The 18,153-nt window shown below is 37.9% G+C and overlaps 1 protein-coding gene across 1 annotated transcript; it reads left to right on the top strand.

Annotated features, from left to right (window-relative positions):
• Positions 1-3,734: 3,734 nt before the first annotated feature.
• Positions 3,735-17,833, top strand: eif2d (eukaryotic translation initiation factor 2D). The gene is made up of 15 exons (XM_069527155.1): positions 3,735-3,977; positions 5,404-5,594; positions 5,685-5,768; positions 5,863-5,953; positions 6,024-6,131; positions 7,531-7,799; positions 8,100-8,217; positions 8,777-8,822; positions 8,939-9,045; positions 9,149-9,307; positions 12,514-12,603; positions 14,083-14,178; positions 15,008-15,128; positions 17,400-17,574; positions 17,667-17,833. Exons 1-15 carry the CDS (start codon positions 3,922-3,924, stop codon positions 17,735-17,737), a joined length of 1,782 nt encoding a protein of 593 aa, XP_069383256.1. The 5' UTR covers positions 3,735-3,921; the 3' UTR covers positions 17,738-17,833.
• Positions 17,834-18,153: the final 320 nt, after the last annotated feature.

The raw sequence follows: 18,153 nt of genomic DNA, 5'->3' as shown, positions 1-18,153 counted from the left end.
CATATATTTTATGTATCCACTTATCACATGAGCCTGCAATTAACCACATTCATTTATGCATTTGATTAAATTAAATCAAATTTATTCAATTTTTTTAAAAGGTTTTTTCACACTTTTTTTTAATGAACCAAACTGGGACATTTAAAGTATTTTTACAACTTCACCTCTTACACCTGTGACCCCACGGAATACTCTTTTAAAGTGGTGCGCTATTTAGCCCATACTTACACAGTAATATTTACAGTCATTTGACTTTTCTCTTTGTGTAAGTTTGCTTCTCACAATTTAAATAATAATTACTTTACAAAAAATCTTAAACAGGACACAAAGGGAAGATGCCATATGGTTTTCAGATAAATCTTGACATCATTACATTTCTTTCCATGAAGTATTTTTGCACTTTTCCGCTTTGCACTACTCTCATGCCTTTTGACTTCATACCTTGTTGTACTATGAACTATGTTTTGAGTACTTATTATGTTGTGTATATATGTTCTGTCTACTTATATGTTTACACCGAAGATTAGAGAGAAGCAGAATTTTTTTGAATTTGCTTTTCATAAAATACATAGGCTCCGGCTGACAGGCTGGTAGATGTCAAAAGAGAATCGAAACAGATTGTGACGGGCTAAAATTTCTCCTGTGTTAACTCTGTGCTCTGCATCCCTCTAAAATCCATCTCATTACACACAAAGCCCTTAATGACCAACCTCCATCATGTCTTGAAGAGCTCATGGTATAGTGTTAACCGAACAGACCTCTTCACTCTCATAATAGAGGCTCTCTTGTGGTTCTCAGGGTCTCCAGTAGTAAAATGGGAGGAAGGACCTTTAACAATCAGGCTCCTCTCTTTAAAACCCAGCAGGAACATTTTCTACATATAAAAAATGGGGCCTAAAACACTCCTCTTTTTAAGATAAGGCTTGAAACTGCTCTAAAAACTTCCACCAAGGATGTTTGTTTCCCTCGGCAGAGGGATGTTGGGGGATATTGTCTGTGAAGGGATGTCACTTAACATTAGTGTGATCATTGAGTTTAATTTATGAACAGGTTTCATTTTCATGAAACTTGGCGGAAGAATGGAAAAAGGGCCAAGAAAGACAGAATCTAGTCAATTTTGGACAAATAGAAGGGATCCAGGATTCCCCCCCTAACCCTAACTCTTTTCACTGATTTCCCAATAATGCATGGATCTTGATGAAAGCATATTCAGCAAACTGATATCTGTGAGTATGTGAAATTCTGTTGCAGCTTGTTTGAATAAAGGGAACTGTTGGGGCTGGGAGGAGGAGTACACTCCTCTGATTGCCGTGGTTTGTTTGTTTGTCAGCAAGATTATGAGGGGGATGTGGGCCAAGACAGAAACCATTACATTTTTACGATAACTTTTTTTTTCTTTAACACTCCAAAATTGTTTTTGGTTTTTTTGTTGAGATTTTCATTGATTTCCCAGGCATTCATTCATGGAACTTGATGGGGGCTCGATTGAATTTAAGGGGATTGTGGGGCCTTGGCAGCTGTATGCACTCTACTGTTATTGGGAATGTATTTCCCAGTTGTTACATCATCTGTGAGACAAGGCAGAAGGGGGTTTATGATTAGAGTCTAGAGTTAGACTGTCATCCAGAACACTTAACAGTGGACACTTTCAAAAGAAACACGTGAACAAAGGCCAGAGCTGCTGGATAATGTATAGTTTACAAAGCCTAGAGCAGAAATCAAACCTCTCCTGTGTATGAATGTGAATTCATCTTTAGCACATGTCCCCATCTCTGAACTCTGGAAGCTCTCAGATGTGACTCTGATGACTGGCCGTCACTCCAGATGCATGGAGCAGAACATTTGCTCTGGATACACATCACACACGCTTCAGGAGTGACTGATTGATTCCAGAGGAATGCAGCAGAGTGATACAGTATATTTTTTTATTTCTCACTCCTGGCTGAAACTCAGACTAAGAGGAGGATGCACACTGTCCTAAGATGAGGAAAGAGGAAACAGAGTGTATGATAAGCAGACTTTCTAAATTTAAAGATAAGAGACAGCCATCTGTTAACTTTCAGCTCAGCTTGATACATGCGAAGCTCTTTGCACATTCTTTGTCTGCCTTTGAGAATGTGACAAAATACAGACAAGCTTAATTCACAAGGCTTTAATCAGCCGCAGCCAGACTTAAATCCTGTTTACTGCACAATATCATGAACAGCGAGTTTCAAAGGCTTCAAGGAAAATCTTTTTCACATTAAGAACATGTACGTGGAGCGAGGGGAGCCTAAATAACAGAAAGGAATGTTGGGAATGGAGTAGATGCACGATGTTGTTCAACCCAAAAAATCTACATGCAGATAGAGCTACCATGATGTGCTAATATTTTGACTGTTCATCATGTTGAAAAATCACAGAACACTTAACAGTTCATCCCAGAGCAGATTCTGATCTCTGATATAATTTGGAAAGACACAGTGACACCTAAGCTCCCGATGCTGTCGGTGCAAAATGTTGAATAAAAACATTTACAATGTTCATATTTATTTGCAGTGAATTTGGCTCTACATGTCAAAATCAAGCCACATATGGGAGCATGCATACTTAGGCTGAGAAGTTCAGGAAAGTTTCTGAGTGGATGAAAAGACTTGATAGCTGGAGGACAATTCTCCCATCACCAAGGAAGAGTTCTCTAAAACTTCCTTTTACAAGAGATGACGTCATCCCACAACTGCATGTGGCAACAACATTTAAATCAATGCAGCAGTCTTAGATTGACCAAGGATGATCCAATAAATGTAAAAAAAACAAAATAAAAAACTGAGCAGCTGTTGTATGCTGCTGACATGATCCACTGCTGGAAAATCTGACTGGTTGAGCTCCAAATCCATAAATACAGATTTTCTCTCTTTCAAATCTTTCCAGTGAGCAAGATTGTTGAAGAACAAGCAGATTGAAGTTATAGTTCACAGTTCATCATTACAACACACTGTACAGATTAATGTTGCCCATTGTGAAATGCATTCAATATGAATTTGACAATTACAGCAATAAGATCAAATGCACACTTGCCAGGAAAATGTATATAGGCTAATTACTCCCACCTCTTGCTCGATTCCTTATTTTAACTTCCTCTACTTGTATATTGCTTTCATTTAAACCTGCCTATACATATTCAACTTGGTGTAAAAATAAGGTGTCTTAAGAGATTCACCCTCTTAATTTAACTATCACATAAATGGAGTTGGGTAAAAAGAACAACCTTGTCCCTCAGAACTGTAGTTGACTATTGTATGAGAAAAAGTTCTCAAGTGCAGTTTAAGTATTTGAAATTTGAACTAAAGATCTTGAATAAATGTTACGGTGACCCTGAGGTGCACAATACAAAATACTACAGCAAGTAAGAAAAGACATAGACAAATAAGACAACAGAATGCAGATAAAAACAAAACTATGACAAGAAAACACGACAGGTAAGAAAACAAAAAGATGAGACATTAAAAAAAGAAATTAACAAATAAAATAAATATGACAAGAAGACACAACAAAAATAAAAAATAAAACAATGACAAGTAAGAAAACCCAAGAGGAGTTAGGAAAACGCAACAATATATTTACTTCCTTAATTAAAAGGCGTACAAGGCATCTGTGACGGTGACAAGTAGTAAAAATAAACCACGACAATAATCTGTGTGCTCCAATCGTCCTGCGGAACTAAAGTTGCGTCATGCTGCCACGGTGCAGTTTCATATCGGACATAAATAAGCGTCGGGCCGACTCTCTCAGCGAGGAGCCGCTGATCAGTAAACAGTCAGAATTAGAAATGTGTCTGTCGGTGTTTCCTGACTGGAAGCTGTGTGTCAGGACACCTGTGCTGCTGCATTGAAAACAAACCACAGGTCGTCAGAGAGGCGGACATGTTTAATTCATGAGAGGATGTTTTCCAAACCGTTCCGAGTCAAATCCAACACCGTCATTAAAGGATCAGACAGGTGACAGACTAGAACTAATACACGCTCACTTTTCTCTCTCAACCAGTCATAGAATGTTTGGACTCATTCATAGAAAACTGCCTTGAATCCAAATGCTGCAGAAATATAAAACCTGACGTTTCCAGTGACCTGCTTGTGTTAAACCTCATGTTTGTCTCATGTGATTTCAGCTGTGTGTGTGTGTGTGGGTTTGTGTGTGTGGGTTTTTTGATAGCTGATTGTGTTTGAACGTCTTGAATTACCTGTAAATCTCAGCGTCTGGACTGAAAGACTTGATCCTTATCAGTGTGTCTTCAGCTCAGGAATGTTTATCATCATTTGTGTTCATGGTTTCATGAACTGAACTGAAATGAAATGAAAATGAAACACCACAAAGTCTACATCAGTCATTAGCTTCTCACAGAATGATCTTCTGAAATACCTGCATTTTAATTTGAAAATGTACAATAGGGTCACTTATTACTGCTGCAAATTATTATATTTTATTATCGATAAATCTGCTGAATATATTACCAAAGAGCAGAATGTTCCCACTTTAAATATTTTGTTTATGACTCATCACTTTAATATTGTGTAATATAGGGCCGGGCAATAAAACACTATTAATAATTTTCATGAACAGCGGCAGCGGTTTGTCGGTTCTTATGCATTGTGGGAGCACAGTGAGGAGATAATACACACCAATGATTGACCTCATATTTATATAAAGATTTTTCATGTGTGCATCAAGAAGATTTAATAATTACACATACATTTCACTCTGGAGAAAAAAAATCATTCTTTAATCTTAAAAGAAATAATAATGTGACATTTGTCATGATAATTATTGATCTCAACTGATTGGGGGGAAAAAATCTTGATAAATTGACAATTGAGAACCTGGAACCATAAAATATTTGCGTTGTTCTCCCTGAAGTCAAATAATAAAACTATTATTTGATCATTAGAATCGTTTCAATTTTTTTTTTTTGATAAAGAAGTTAATTGATTGATTAATCATTTCTGTTACAGGATGAATAACAACTTTTCTATAAAAAATCACTTGACCTTGTTGACTTAAGTTACATTCCTGATCCGTCTCAGTGACGTCAAGCAGCTGATTCCCAGACTCTTGGGCATTTAAAGAAAGCAGGAGAAGATAACTCAAAGATTTCGCAGGCTCATGCATAAAGTAGACCTTGTATTATAAGAAATCTGCACTTGTGAGCTTTACATTGAAAATAATGCACACCTCAGCATATGCACTCTAATTTTCAGCAGTTGCATTAGTGGTTAAAACTGAGGAAAGTATTTGAGGCAAAATGGAATATTGAATGGACTATTCAAAATATTACAAAAAAAGATGTCAAATATGCTTCATATTATCTGGAGCAGTAGCCATTACTAATGTGACTGAATGAGATTTTTTTTGATTGTCTGTCTTTAGGCGAAAGCTGAAAGCCGACATATCTGCAGCCTTCCCTTCACTCTGTGCTGATGAGCTGTCAGAGCTGATCCCCAATAAAGAGGAATTAAATGTAGTGAAGATTTATGCACATAAAGGAGACGCTGTGACGCTTTATGTTCTTCACAAAAATCCACTGTTCTTCGAAGTGGAGAAGCGACTTCATCCTACAGGTTCCAAATCTATTAATTTACACTGACATGACTAAGTTACTAGAATGTGACTTATATTGATTACCATATTGTTACTGTAATATTTTTCAGTGTATGTACTCTGGCGCTACCCTGCTCTCCTGCCAACATTCAAGACATGGTCTCCTGTGCTTCAGAAATTGATTGGCGGGGCAGGTATGCTTCTTCCTCTGAGATCAGGATTTGAACATTTGTTTGATTCTGCACATTTTGATTGACTTTAAGTAACAAATACTGTGTTTCCCCAAAGATCTCATGCTGCCAGGCGTAGTGGTGCCTTCAAGTGGACTCCCACATGTAAAACAAGGCGACTCCTGTGCTGTGACATCAGTGAACAATATGTAAGTTATAAAAGATTTGGAACACTTGTGCCTCACGGATTCATGACACTGTCCTCCTGGTTGATTGTAGAGCTCCTGTTGCAGTCGGCACAGCTGCAGTCTCCAGTGCAGAGATGCACAGCTTGGGTATGAAAGGAAGAGGAGTGTGTGTTATCCACACATACATGGATAGTCTCTGGTGAGTAGCTTCCGTCTGCCTTCACTGACCGTTTCCAGAAAAGTTTGACATTTTGGGAAATATTCTTATTTTTAATTTTCGATAAGCTTCTCGTGGCTGATTATCAAGTGACTATAAGTTATGGATTCGAAGCAACATAGTAATATAAAATAACATTTAAACCGAATTTAATAGAATAGTTCATATTCATCAACATGCAAGAGAACACTGCCAATCTCATTCCTCTTTTAGTTGGTTGATAAGGATTTCCTGTGAGATCTGGCTCCATACAACATGTAGATTTTTTTCATATCGTTGGTCTTTGGTTTGTATATTGTAAAGTGAGCCCTCATCACCTGCCTGCTTTAATTACTGTGTCCTTTCAAAACATTTGTGATCCTAAAGAAAATTAGGGTGGGAGAAATCGTTCTTTTATATGTACCCCTCATTTTTCTCACTGTTTTGTTTATGTGACTACATCCAGGACAGGGTGTGAGCTGCTAGAAGACATATCAGAAGACGATGATGTCTTCAACAGATGTATTTATTGATGCACACTCTACTGAGGAGAAGTTATTAGCAATAGAAGCAGGAAGGAATCCTTCCTGTTGACTGCATTTAACCCAATTCGCTGCATCATACTTAGTACAAATTGAGGCTGTTCCTCATGGGAACGCAGCTCGTCCGTGCATGTCTGAAGATTCTGTTAGGTCTGTAATCCTTAACGCAAACTCAGAATTTCCCTAACTCGTGTTGTAGATCCCAGTTTCCCACTAAGAGAGACCATGAGATACAGAGACACAAGATGTTTGCTATGGTCGTCTTCCTTATCAGTATCTTCACAGCTATCTCAGTCACACACAGTGAACTGTGTGTTTGTAATGAATGACCTGTGTGACCTATGGAAAAGACATTGCCTGAAAAGCTGAATTTAGTCGAAACTAGAACGGCACTCAGTGGAGCCATTTCACTACCAAGGGCCAAAAGTCCCTTTTGAAAGATTTTCTTTCGTTAAGCTCCATGAATTACTGTGAAAATGTAAAAACAATCTATTAAAGACAGAGAAAAAAAAAAATCCTGGATCTGATCCCTTTGTCCGGATCTGCGCCAAAATAAATGAGATGCAATGTTTAAAAAATCTCTCCAGTGAGGTAAAATTCCTTCACAGATTATATTCTAACAGTATAGTATCACTCATAATAATTTTTCCCAGAATGTTGGAATATTGTTTTAATATTAATACCAAAATAGTTTGACATCAATATTGAAAATGAGTTTTCATTATGTTCAGTCTTTTTCTAAATTGATATGATCTTAAATGTAAAAGACTAAATCATGATCACATTTCCAGGATTGATTGTGCAGCCCTACATTGGAGTAAACTTTGCTCATGATCTGGTCTGTTGAAATCCTTTTTTAGGGCTTTTGGAGACAAGTCAGGTCCACCTTCTTTACCAGATACAGAGAGCAAAGCACAAGGGGAGAACGGAGAAGAATGTAAGTCTGAGGAGGAGGAAGAGGAGGAGGGTGATAAATGTGTGGAGGAGGAAGAGAATCCTGGCAAATCAGTCACAGATCAAATCTGGTCTGGTACCGAGGCGCTGAGCCTGGCTGAGCAGGAGGAAGAGAAGGATGAAAAAGGTAATGAGGAAGAGGAGGAGAACCACGATGACCAGAGAACACCACAAGGTACAAGATTCAGCCACATCTCCCATCATGTTTATTATCATTCCATTTAAAAGTGTTTCACGGTGTGGTTTTGGTTTCTAAGCACTTGACACAACATCTTAAGTTCTGTTATCCCAGATTCAAATCAAGTTTCATACATTTACCACTAGGTGGTTGCAGGGCAGGCCTGAGGGCTCCAAATGTGACCATATGGTTTTGTTTTGCTGATTCAACTGGAGAGTATGATTTTCTGATGTGGAAAAATTGGATCTTGTTGATAGAGAAGAAGGATTTGATCCAGATCATACGCTGATTTCACAGAGATAATGGACACCCTGCTGGTGCAGTGTTTTCTGCATGCTCTGAAGAGCAAGGTGAAGAAGTCAGACCTCCCTTTGCTGACCAGTACATTTCTCCGCAACCACATGTTCTCCTGCTGGTAAAGTACAGTCAGGCTATTGACACACCTCCCAAACAACCTATTGTTTTAAAGGCTCTGCATATGCACACTGAATATTTAGGGTTGCATTCCTTCATGAATAGAGGTACACTAAATTGTACCTCTATTCTACTGTACACTAAAACTACTGTGACGTTATCTGGTCCATTACTCACAGCGTTGTGGGTATGCTACTTAAGATGGTGCTAAAGCGCGTCGTTGTAAACTTGTTTTGAATAAGTATAATAATATTTTATATACAAAATGAGTTCTCCTTATAAAAAGGCTTCTATAAAACCAAACGTCTATACCTGACAGTCTTAAAACAACAACATATAAAATGTTTTCTATTTGAAATTAGAGGTATCTAAATTATACTGAGAAACACCAAGTCACGAGGCATCCCAAAATGTCCAGTGTTAATGTTCACATTCATATTCAGCATATCCAGACCCTTCAAAACAGCTCAATGTTGTTGGCAGGGGGCAACATGGCAGCCCAATGGTATGTTATCTCAAGAAAGAAATATTATCATCTAAAATAACTTGTATTTTTTCAGCCCAACAGGAAAACAACTTGATATCAAGAAATCCAGCTATAAAAAGGTATAATCAGATGTCTAGTATGTGACATTTATACATATATATATATATATATATATATATATATATACACACTAATTTATCACTTGTCAGAAACATTTCATTGTTTTTCCCCACAGCTGTCAAAGTTTCTTCAAGCCATGCAGCAGCAGCACAACCTCGTGCGAGTGAAAGAATTGACTAAGGGCGTGGAGAGCATTGTGGAGGTGGACTGGAAAAATCCAGAGTGAGTCGAGTCTTGCCTCAGCTTTGACATTTTTGGTTCAGATTCAAACTCACCACCTCTCACATTCAGATTGAGCGGCCCTGTGCTTTGCCTTTTGTGTTAGGCTGCGTTTCTTCACTGTCCCCGAGGAGACAGATGATGATGAAGCGGCTCCAGTGCAGCATGGAGGGGAAGGAGAAACTCTGTACCATCCTCCTGAGATTACAACCCTGTACTCTGTGTCTGCTCGGCTGGAGTCTCTCTTTCTGGATGCAAACAAGAGGTGTGTGTGTGTGTTTTTACAGTCCTTTAACAACAAAGGTATAAAGCAGTGTCAGTTTTTCTTGCACAAGAAACTAAATTCTTACAAACTCCAGGAAGCTGTAGCTGACCTCGACCTCTGACCTTCCTGAGAGGAGGTTTAGACAATATCTCCATGACACAAGTCACACAGTTACTCATCCTGAACATTGTCCAAAATCGGTTCTTTGTCCAAACATGTATATCCACTTATCTGGGAGTTTGTGTTTTGACTTCATCTGTCTGCCAGTCTGTGTTTGTTTTTTTGTCTGCCTGTCAGCAAGATTACGCAAATACTGCGATTTCCATGACATTTTGTGGAGGGGTGGGGCATGACCTAAGGAGGAACCCATCAAATTTTGGAGTTGATCCGGATAAATAGGCGGATCCAAGATTTCTTTTTTTCACTTTTTCTTAACATGGTGAGAAAGGGTGTTAGCCTTGGCGGAGGTATGCACTCTCAGAGCTCCCTTCAAGTCATTTTACGTCATTACTGACAGCTGAAATGTCATGAGACTATAATTTTTCATATCTATGGAAATATGAGGCTCTGCATTAGGGAGTATGAACAGAAAGTAATGTACAGCACATGTTTGTCATGACACAGTACAATGATATCTAGAATTTTATTCAGAGGAAAAAAAACTTTAAATTTCTGAGTGGGGGACCTGCCGCGCCAAAGTTTTTATCTGTGAAGTGCGACTAAAACCGTTACTTGGTTGCACCGGCGTGTCTAACATTTAGCTAGTGTGTCGTGTCGCTTCTCTCATCTCTAGCCTTTAGTCTGAGAGCGCACACAGGATGTTAATGTAGATGAGGCGGTTTGTCGGATTAGTTTCAGAGTGGCAACAGAAAGTGTGAATACAGGGTTTCCACTACGGACCAACACTATAGAATGATCAGCGTCGCTGCTTCAGGATCAGAGCAGAAGCATTGTCAGAGTCTCCTGTCTGGGTGTCCTCCCTCCACACTCCTGCTTTAAACACCAATACTAATCAGAAGTTATTAGGACCTGCTGCTACACACAACACGAGACATAACGTGACTCGCACTGCCAGGACATCAGGGTTACAGTGACCGGAACAATCCAGATTCATCAACCGACACCATCGATTAATAACTAAAAACATGTAATACCCAGGTTGTGTGTGACAAAAAAGAGTGCGCACACACACACACACACACACACACACACACACACACACACACACACACACACACACACACACACACACAAATGGAATAAGGAAATGCTCGAATACTAACCTAATACAATACAAACTTAAAAGCTCATCTAAATCATAACTATCCTGTTTACCGAGCTAGTAACATATGTTCTGTGCTAAATGTTTATTATTTATTCAAGAGCAATTTTTGTTGAACATTTTTTATTGTTTTGATTGTGTGGTTTTTATTTATCTATTTTAATATTTTTAATCCTAATTCAAAGGTCAAACAGAATATCCTTAATAATTTTGGTGGTATAAAATGGTCTCATAATAAGGACAATAACATTCAATAATTTCTTGTCATTCAACAAAAAGTTATTGTTACAGGCATACCTCAATACTTTTGTTACTGCACATAGTTCAAGGTTTCATGCAAATTTTACAACTTTATTTCTCTGAGAATTTATTTCATATGCAAGCAAAATTGGTATTACACACAATAAAATATCCTTAACTGAATTGATGTGTATATATGTATATATACCCAACATATTACTCCAGAGCCAAACCTCTTGATCCACAGGAAACACTGAGAACCCATTTTAGAAGTTTTTTATTTTTAACCAATATACAGTGTTTATAGTTTTTGAGTTTCAGAAAAATACAATCACATAAAGCCTTTTTTATGCTTTTCTTTATGGTTGTTGGAGTGCAAATGTTGAATCGGCTTGCAGACCTAAACACACTGTGTCTGTAAGACAGCCAAAACAAATCACAACTTGATTTGCAAGACGAGTGGATACAAATTCCAAAGACAAGAATAGAAAGTCTCTAAACTGACAACAGAATGGTTGCAATCTGTGATATCCAATAATACGCCTTAAGGTTTCTAAGTATGGACTTGGTACATTAATCTAACTGAATATGTCCAGGCAGTTAATTTCCTGCTTATCATATTAGTTCCTTTTTACTCAATAGTATGTTTCATCATTGTCCCTTCAATTGGATTTTTGACCTTCACTGTGCAGAATGATGTGTGTGCACAGTTTGTTTGCATGTTCATCTGTTCAGGGCAGAACATTTCTTTACCTAAATGTGAATTTATGTCCTGTATATATATTAATATTTATGTTCTCCAAAATCAATATTAGTTTTGAGCCAGTCGTGGTCCAATATGAACATCACGGTTGATTAAGTAGAGTATTTTAATATATCTTAAAACATATCTAGAGAATTACTTTTTTCTTTTTTAATCTTGGGTGTTTTTTCATGGTGACAGCCAGTGGCCGCAGGCATTAAGTGTTTGAGGTTATATGTCCGTGTGTCCGTCTACTCCTGTGAACAGGATGTCTCAACAATACCTTGAGTGAATTTCTTCCAATTTGCTTCAAGCTTTCATTTTGACTCAAGAATGACCTCATTAGAATTTGGATGTCAAAAGTCAAAGGTCACTGTAACCTAACAAAACAGATGTTTTGTCTTGTGAACATAACATCTGGGAACATATCAGGAACACCTTGACAGTATATGAATATAAATGAATAGAGATTAACCATTTAGGTTTTGGTGGTTAAAGATCAAAGGTCTAGATCACAGTGACCTCGGAAAACTCTTTTTCCCTCATTAACACGTTTTCACCTCAAGAGAATTCTTTCAAATTTGGCACAAATGTTGACTTAGACTCATGGATTCGGTTAAATTTGTGGGGTCAGAGGTCAAGGTCCTGGTGGCCTCATAAAACATCTTTTTGGTTTTTGAACATAATATATCAAGTCTGCCTGAAGAAAATGTCTTCAAATTTTACCAGTTGTCATTTGGACTCAAAGATTAACTGATCAGATTTCAGATCAAGGTCATGGCAACCTCATGCAACAAAATGTATGTTGAGTGAAACTGGGCTCTGAAAAAAGTATCTTGCCCAATTATGCCTTTATTTTTGAGTTGATTTTATAAATATTTAAAAACTTGAGCTGAAAATATCTTGATGCTCATATTTATTCTTTGTACCGATTCCCAACAGGAAAGGAACAATCCTGCAGCCTGCTGAAGTGAGAGGTATTATCACAGAGTACGTGAAGAAGAATGAACTGGTGGATGAAATTAATAAAAAGTGAGTAGATCCTTGTGTTTGAGAACAACAGAATGACTGTTTGGTAGAGCTCATGCTTTAGTTGTATCTCTCATTTGCCCACGGCAATTGTTTTAATGGTTTGCCGTCTCGTAATCAAACTCTTTGTGTCTGTCAGCTGACACACTCCATTCTCAGCGTAATCGAACAACCCTCTAAATAAAACCACCCTGACAGTTTTTCCATGACTGGGTGCAGTGGTAAAAGGGCAACGCTGACCCTGGGCCATGTGATGTTGTTATAACTGGCTAAAATGCTAACATGTGACTCTGAGATGGGACAGACAACAAGCTTTTTTTAAATAATGTAGACAGCCCTCGAAATAAAAAAATGAAGGCACCCAGTATCCAGACGAGGTCTTTATTACTCAACTGTACAGGACCAACGAATATCAGCTATAGGTCTTCATGAGGATCACATGATTATATAAACACTGATTGTGTTTGTGAGGCTGTAATGAAGCCACAGAGCTGATAAGAATCTGGATTTTATTTCACTTGAAGAGAAACGCCTCAGTGTTCTGCATCAGTTGATATCAAGCGAGACTTAAATGGATGGTTCACCCAAAAATGAAAATTCTCTCATTATCTAACTGTTGAAGAATGTTTGACCATCCTCACACATTACTGTATATGCCACTATATACTATGTATATAGTGTATATTACTTCTGTACACCATTGGGAGAGTGGGGCCTGTTTAGTTCCACACGTACTCTCTTCAAGCAGTACCAAAGGTCAGCCTATAGAAAAGGGGGCCAACAGTACATTGTAGTGTCTACACTTAGCGACTTTGATATCTAACTCAGATGCACCAGACAGAGAGGCACCAACTCTATCTCTTGTGTGTATTTCACCAGTGGCAAGACATAAAGACACAATGTGATTTAGGAATGCTATCCAATAGGATGCAAACACCTACATGTGACATAGAGAGTGACAACAAAGATATATGGGGATGCTGTGGGAGAAATCTTCAGACTTGAGGGCGACAATTGCTCATTTTACTCTGTTAGAGATTGTTTATTGTTCCTCCTTCTGGTCTCCTTGATGCATTAAGTCTATATTTAAATCTTCTGCATAAGACATCAGCTGCTGCTTAAGTTCTCCTTTCACCAGCTTCCAGAAAACTTCCATAACTCTACCCACCACTTTTGTCCTATTTTACTATTGTACAAATTCAGTAAAGAGCACCAGTCGGATCAGGCTGAACTATACAGTGCTTCCTTCCTACTCTTAATCTCATGTTTCCTTTTTAGAGGATAAAAATCTATGCATAATCTAATGTGGAACAATTTGATAATAAGTGGTGGAAAAAATTGAATAAAAAATGTCATGGACCTGGCAAAGCTTAACAAGGCAGCATGTTTCCTTTTGAGTGCCATCCATCAACTGTAATGCTGTGTTTTCTGTTTTGTTTTTTTCAGTACAAATAGCTTCAATCCTCTTCTCCCCTCTTACAGTTACGTGACCATAAACCCAACTCTGTGTGACTGCCTGCTGGAGAAATCTGAGTACCACGAGGTAGAGTCTCTCAAATGGGATGACCTCTTTAGCAGGTAATACTTATTTTATTTCTTATATGATTTTTCAATAGATTATGTATAATGAAAACTTTTTTTCTCGACAATTCTTATTGGATTCAGTCCATAAATACCATCATCCAATATACCAACTTGAGTCTGCATCCTAAGCTAATAACCTTTAAAGGGGGCAGGTGGAGGCAGTCAGCAACATCATTGTGAGATAAGTATGGTATAAAATAATCTACCCTAACGCTGCCTTTACTCCAGATCTGATCTGTAAACACCAGTATCACAGTGGCTTTTATGTCTGAGCGTCACATCTGCATCAGGGTGCCGCAGCAGATCTGCAGCTCCACTGGAAGAGCTGCTGATTCTGAAGCACCTCATCATTATAAGTGAAAACACATTATGGGCCATGAACATACATGGAGACCTAAGATTTGCTCGGCCAGGACAGATTGTTGATAACAAATACAAGTGAGGAAAATCTCATATTTATTATATTTTATGTGCCCATGTTACCAGGTTAACGCTGCGACAAAGACCTTTGGCACTGAGACATTAAACATGCTTTTTCCCAAGTTTTGGCATCTCGCCTGTTTTTCATGTGTGACCCGCATGACCTCAGCAATGGAAAAGATCTGTTCATAGTCACGTTGACAGCAACACTACATTAAACTGACCCCCCGTCCCCCCATTTCAAACGAGAGTAAACCAAAATCATGTGGTTGCTTTCTGGTTAATATTTGGATGATTTTTGTTACTAATGCCCTGATCATACTCAATGTGAAAAAACAGGGCTGGCAGTGTGGACCCTGCCCCATTTGGTGCTGATTAAAAAAATCCAATCTCATTTTCACAGGACAATGGGAAGAATGCAGGAGTGCTATGAGGTTGTGTATCCTGGACAAAGGCCCATAATAAAGAAGGGCCACATTGAGCCCATAGACATCTCGGTGGCATCTCGAGGCTCCAATAAGAAGGTGACAATTTAAGATATTTATTCCCAGCTGCAGATTTCTTTTGTCATTTTATATTTGATAGTTTACGCTGCACTGCCATGCTAACCGTAGTATTCTAACGTTCTCATAGTGACCATATTACCATGCTGATGTTTAGGCTGGTGAGAATGTCAGTTGACCTGATGATGACTTCAGATGAGAAGTTGAAGGATTCCCAAAGATACAATTGATCATTTAGAGGACATGAATGTCAATTCATCTGATTGTTGCAGAAATATTTCAGGTCAACTTTCAGTCAGGGCGTCACCAGATATAGATTCAGGAATCTTAAATGATACTGTTTATCATCATTTCTGCAGTTTGTTGTTGCCTATTGACTGACTCATATGTCATTCATTCCCCAAATTAATTCCTAGAATTAAAAACTTTTCACCAAATATTCAACTTTTAAATCCATTAAAAATGTACCTGGAAGGCTTCAGCTTGACAGCTGAGTTGCAACACTTTGCCAACAGCCACAGCCACAGCATTGGGGCAGCATTAAACAAAGGACGTAGTTCTGCACGATGATCAACTGAAATCCAAACATCTCAATGCAAGAAAAGTAAGTGGCACCTGTAGTCACCATGTTTCCAAAACCTGCATGGAAACTGGAGACGCCACTTCCACAGCTCAGGTATTAAAACATAACAGCACAACATGTCCTAGTGTTTTGCTAGTTTTGCTGCACTTTCCTGCAAGTATTGTAAATTTTATAACGAATATTTCAATCAATAACCTTTCTTTCCATGATTAAGACAAGACTACCAATTAAACAATAACTGTGAATATATCAACATGGAATATCATAGACGAAAAAACAGTACCCTAAAATTTTGTTTAAAAAATAATAAGCCCACCAAACCCTAAAGAGGAAGCCAAAGTATGACCAGCTTTTTCAAGAGGTGACATAAATGTCTTTATTTGGATGGATGCGCTGCACATTTCTCTTCCTGCACGCTTGAATCATCTTTCTGACGGCAGTGTTGGAATGGACCGAGGCAGGCACTAAAACGATGTAGGACGTAGGAGAGCGGATAGCGCACGGTAAAGGGGAAAGAACATGATGTCTACAGGAAGAGAAGCCCTTACAAAAGAACTTGGACGGAAGCAAAATCCAAGAGACACCTTAACAGTGTGTCACTAAATTGAGGTCACTTAAGATGTTGATTAAAGTTTCTACAAGCCAACTTGTTAAGGCAGTGGTGTAACTTTATCTATCAGCTGCAGTGGAACAATGGAACTGTGCTACATTGCTTGTAGGTGGGGATTTAGCTGCTCAGGCAGCTACATTGACCACTGTTTGTTTATTTTGGTGCATTGGACATAAAACACACAAATTAATGACCATACGTAGTTCAGAATTTTAAATGTAGACGTCTATTGGCTTAGTAGCTGTCTAGTGATATCTTTGCTGCACATGCAAAGAGGTTCCAAATATTTCCTTTTTTATACAACCTATTATAAAAACTATGAGAAACATTTTCCAGAGACCTACTCATTTATGTCTCTTGTAATAGTTTGAGGCACTTGTACTTAGTTATGTGAAAAAAATAACTCAAGAGAAATGTCCACGAAAGATATTTGACATGGATTAGAAAGATTCACCATGTCAACACAAAATACAGAAATATCGTTTTAATGGATAAATCTGGAATCAGTGTGCCTCAGACCAACTACTATATATATATATATATATATATATATATATATATATCAGTTGGATAAAATGTTTAGAGCACTTTGCTGAAGATTGAATGTTTAAAGTGCTCATATCTAGGGGTTTTCTTTAAATAAAACTAGATTGAAACGTTTGTTTTTTAGTTGATAGAGTCCAGAGATTTAGTCGTCTAAAAATAAGCTGTGAATGAAAAGGGTGGGGTTGATTGAATTTGACGGAAACTAACAGCAACAACTATTTACAAGAATAGAAGTTTCTTGGAAGTTCAACCCAATCCAGTGAAAAACAAGCAATTGGTGAAGCTTAAAAAAACACATACAAAGAATCACAAAAATAATCACATTTAGCTCTGAGGTGCAAAAAACTCAGCACTAGAAACATTTTTGGAGCAGAACTATCAGATTTTGCAACGTCCCATTAATCTAATTGAGATTTTCTTAGTTTCGAAACTTCACATCGTGTAGTAGGAGGTGCTAGGTATTTTGGTGTGAAACAACCATTACAAGCTGATGTCAGTTCTCTGTGGCTGATTTATTGTTCTAGCTGTAATTGTTCTCACATGCTATCTCTAGGTGACCCTTATAAAGAACCTGGAAGTGTACCAGTTGGATCCTGCATCTGTGGCCACTGCTTTGCAGCACAGAGTCCAGGCCAGCTCCGTCTTACAGCCCATTCCCGGTGCTAAAGATAAAGTCCTCGTCCAGATCCAAGGCAACCAGATTCACAAAGTTGGCAGTTTGCTCTTAGGTTTGAAACTTAACTATACTTAAATATCTTAAACATGTCATTGCTTTTGTTTTAATTGCTTCGGTTTGTCTAATCTAATATTCCAATTTCAGATCACTATCAAATTCCTCGCAAGTACATCCAAGGACTAGACAAAGCTCTGAAAGGTGGCAAGAAGAAGTAACATCTCCACTGTCTTTAAAGTTGTTTGTATGAAACCACAACAACACTGAACTGAGTTGTCACTCATGTAATAAATTCCTAAAGGTTGATTAATGAAGTTGTTACTGTTTCATAGTTTTGATTTGGAGTACTTCAGGGTGAAGTGACAGTTAAATAAAACCAGATACATACTGTGTCACTGTAGGAAGGTACATTTCTGATGGTGAGAGAGAGCACGAGGAGAAAACACTCTTAGATTTTCTTGTTAAAACTATTAATCTGTTAAATTATCAAACACTGATATCATAGATATTATTAGGTACTTATTATAAGATAATATTATTTATGAATCCCAAAGTAAATCCAGTTTTCAGACAGTACAAACCACTGTAAACTACACTGAAGTAATAATAACTAAACCAATAAAAGAGAAAAAAT

The sequence above is a fragment of the Paralichthys olivaceus genome, chromosome 6, assembly GCF_024713975.1.
Source record: "Paralichthys olivaceus isolate ysfri-2021 chromosome 6, ASM2471397v2, whole genome shotgun sequence".
Lineage (NCBI taxonomy): Eukaryota > Metazoa > Chordata > Actinopteri > Pleuronectiformes > Paralichthyidae > Paralichthys > Paralichthys olivaceus.
Note: the sequence above shows the minus strand (reverse complement) of the source record. Positions and strands in the feature narration are given on the sequence as shown.

What these genes read in the sequence shown, in the direction of transcription:
- eif2d (XM_069527155.1), top strand. Translation starts at nt 3,922, where the DNA reads ATGTTTTCCAAACCGTTCCGAGTCAAATCCAACACCGTCATTAAAGGA. An exon ending in ACATACATGGATAGTCTCTG is followed by an intron (nt 6,132 to 7,530) that starts GTGAGTAGCTTC and finishes ATCCTTTTTTAG; the next exon opens with GGCTTTTGGAGACAAGTCAG. An exon ending in GTGGATGAAATTAATAAAAA is followed by an intron (nt 12,604 to 14,082) that starts GTGAGTAGATCC and finishes CCCCTCTTACAG; the next exon opens with TTACGTGACCATAAACCCAA.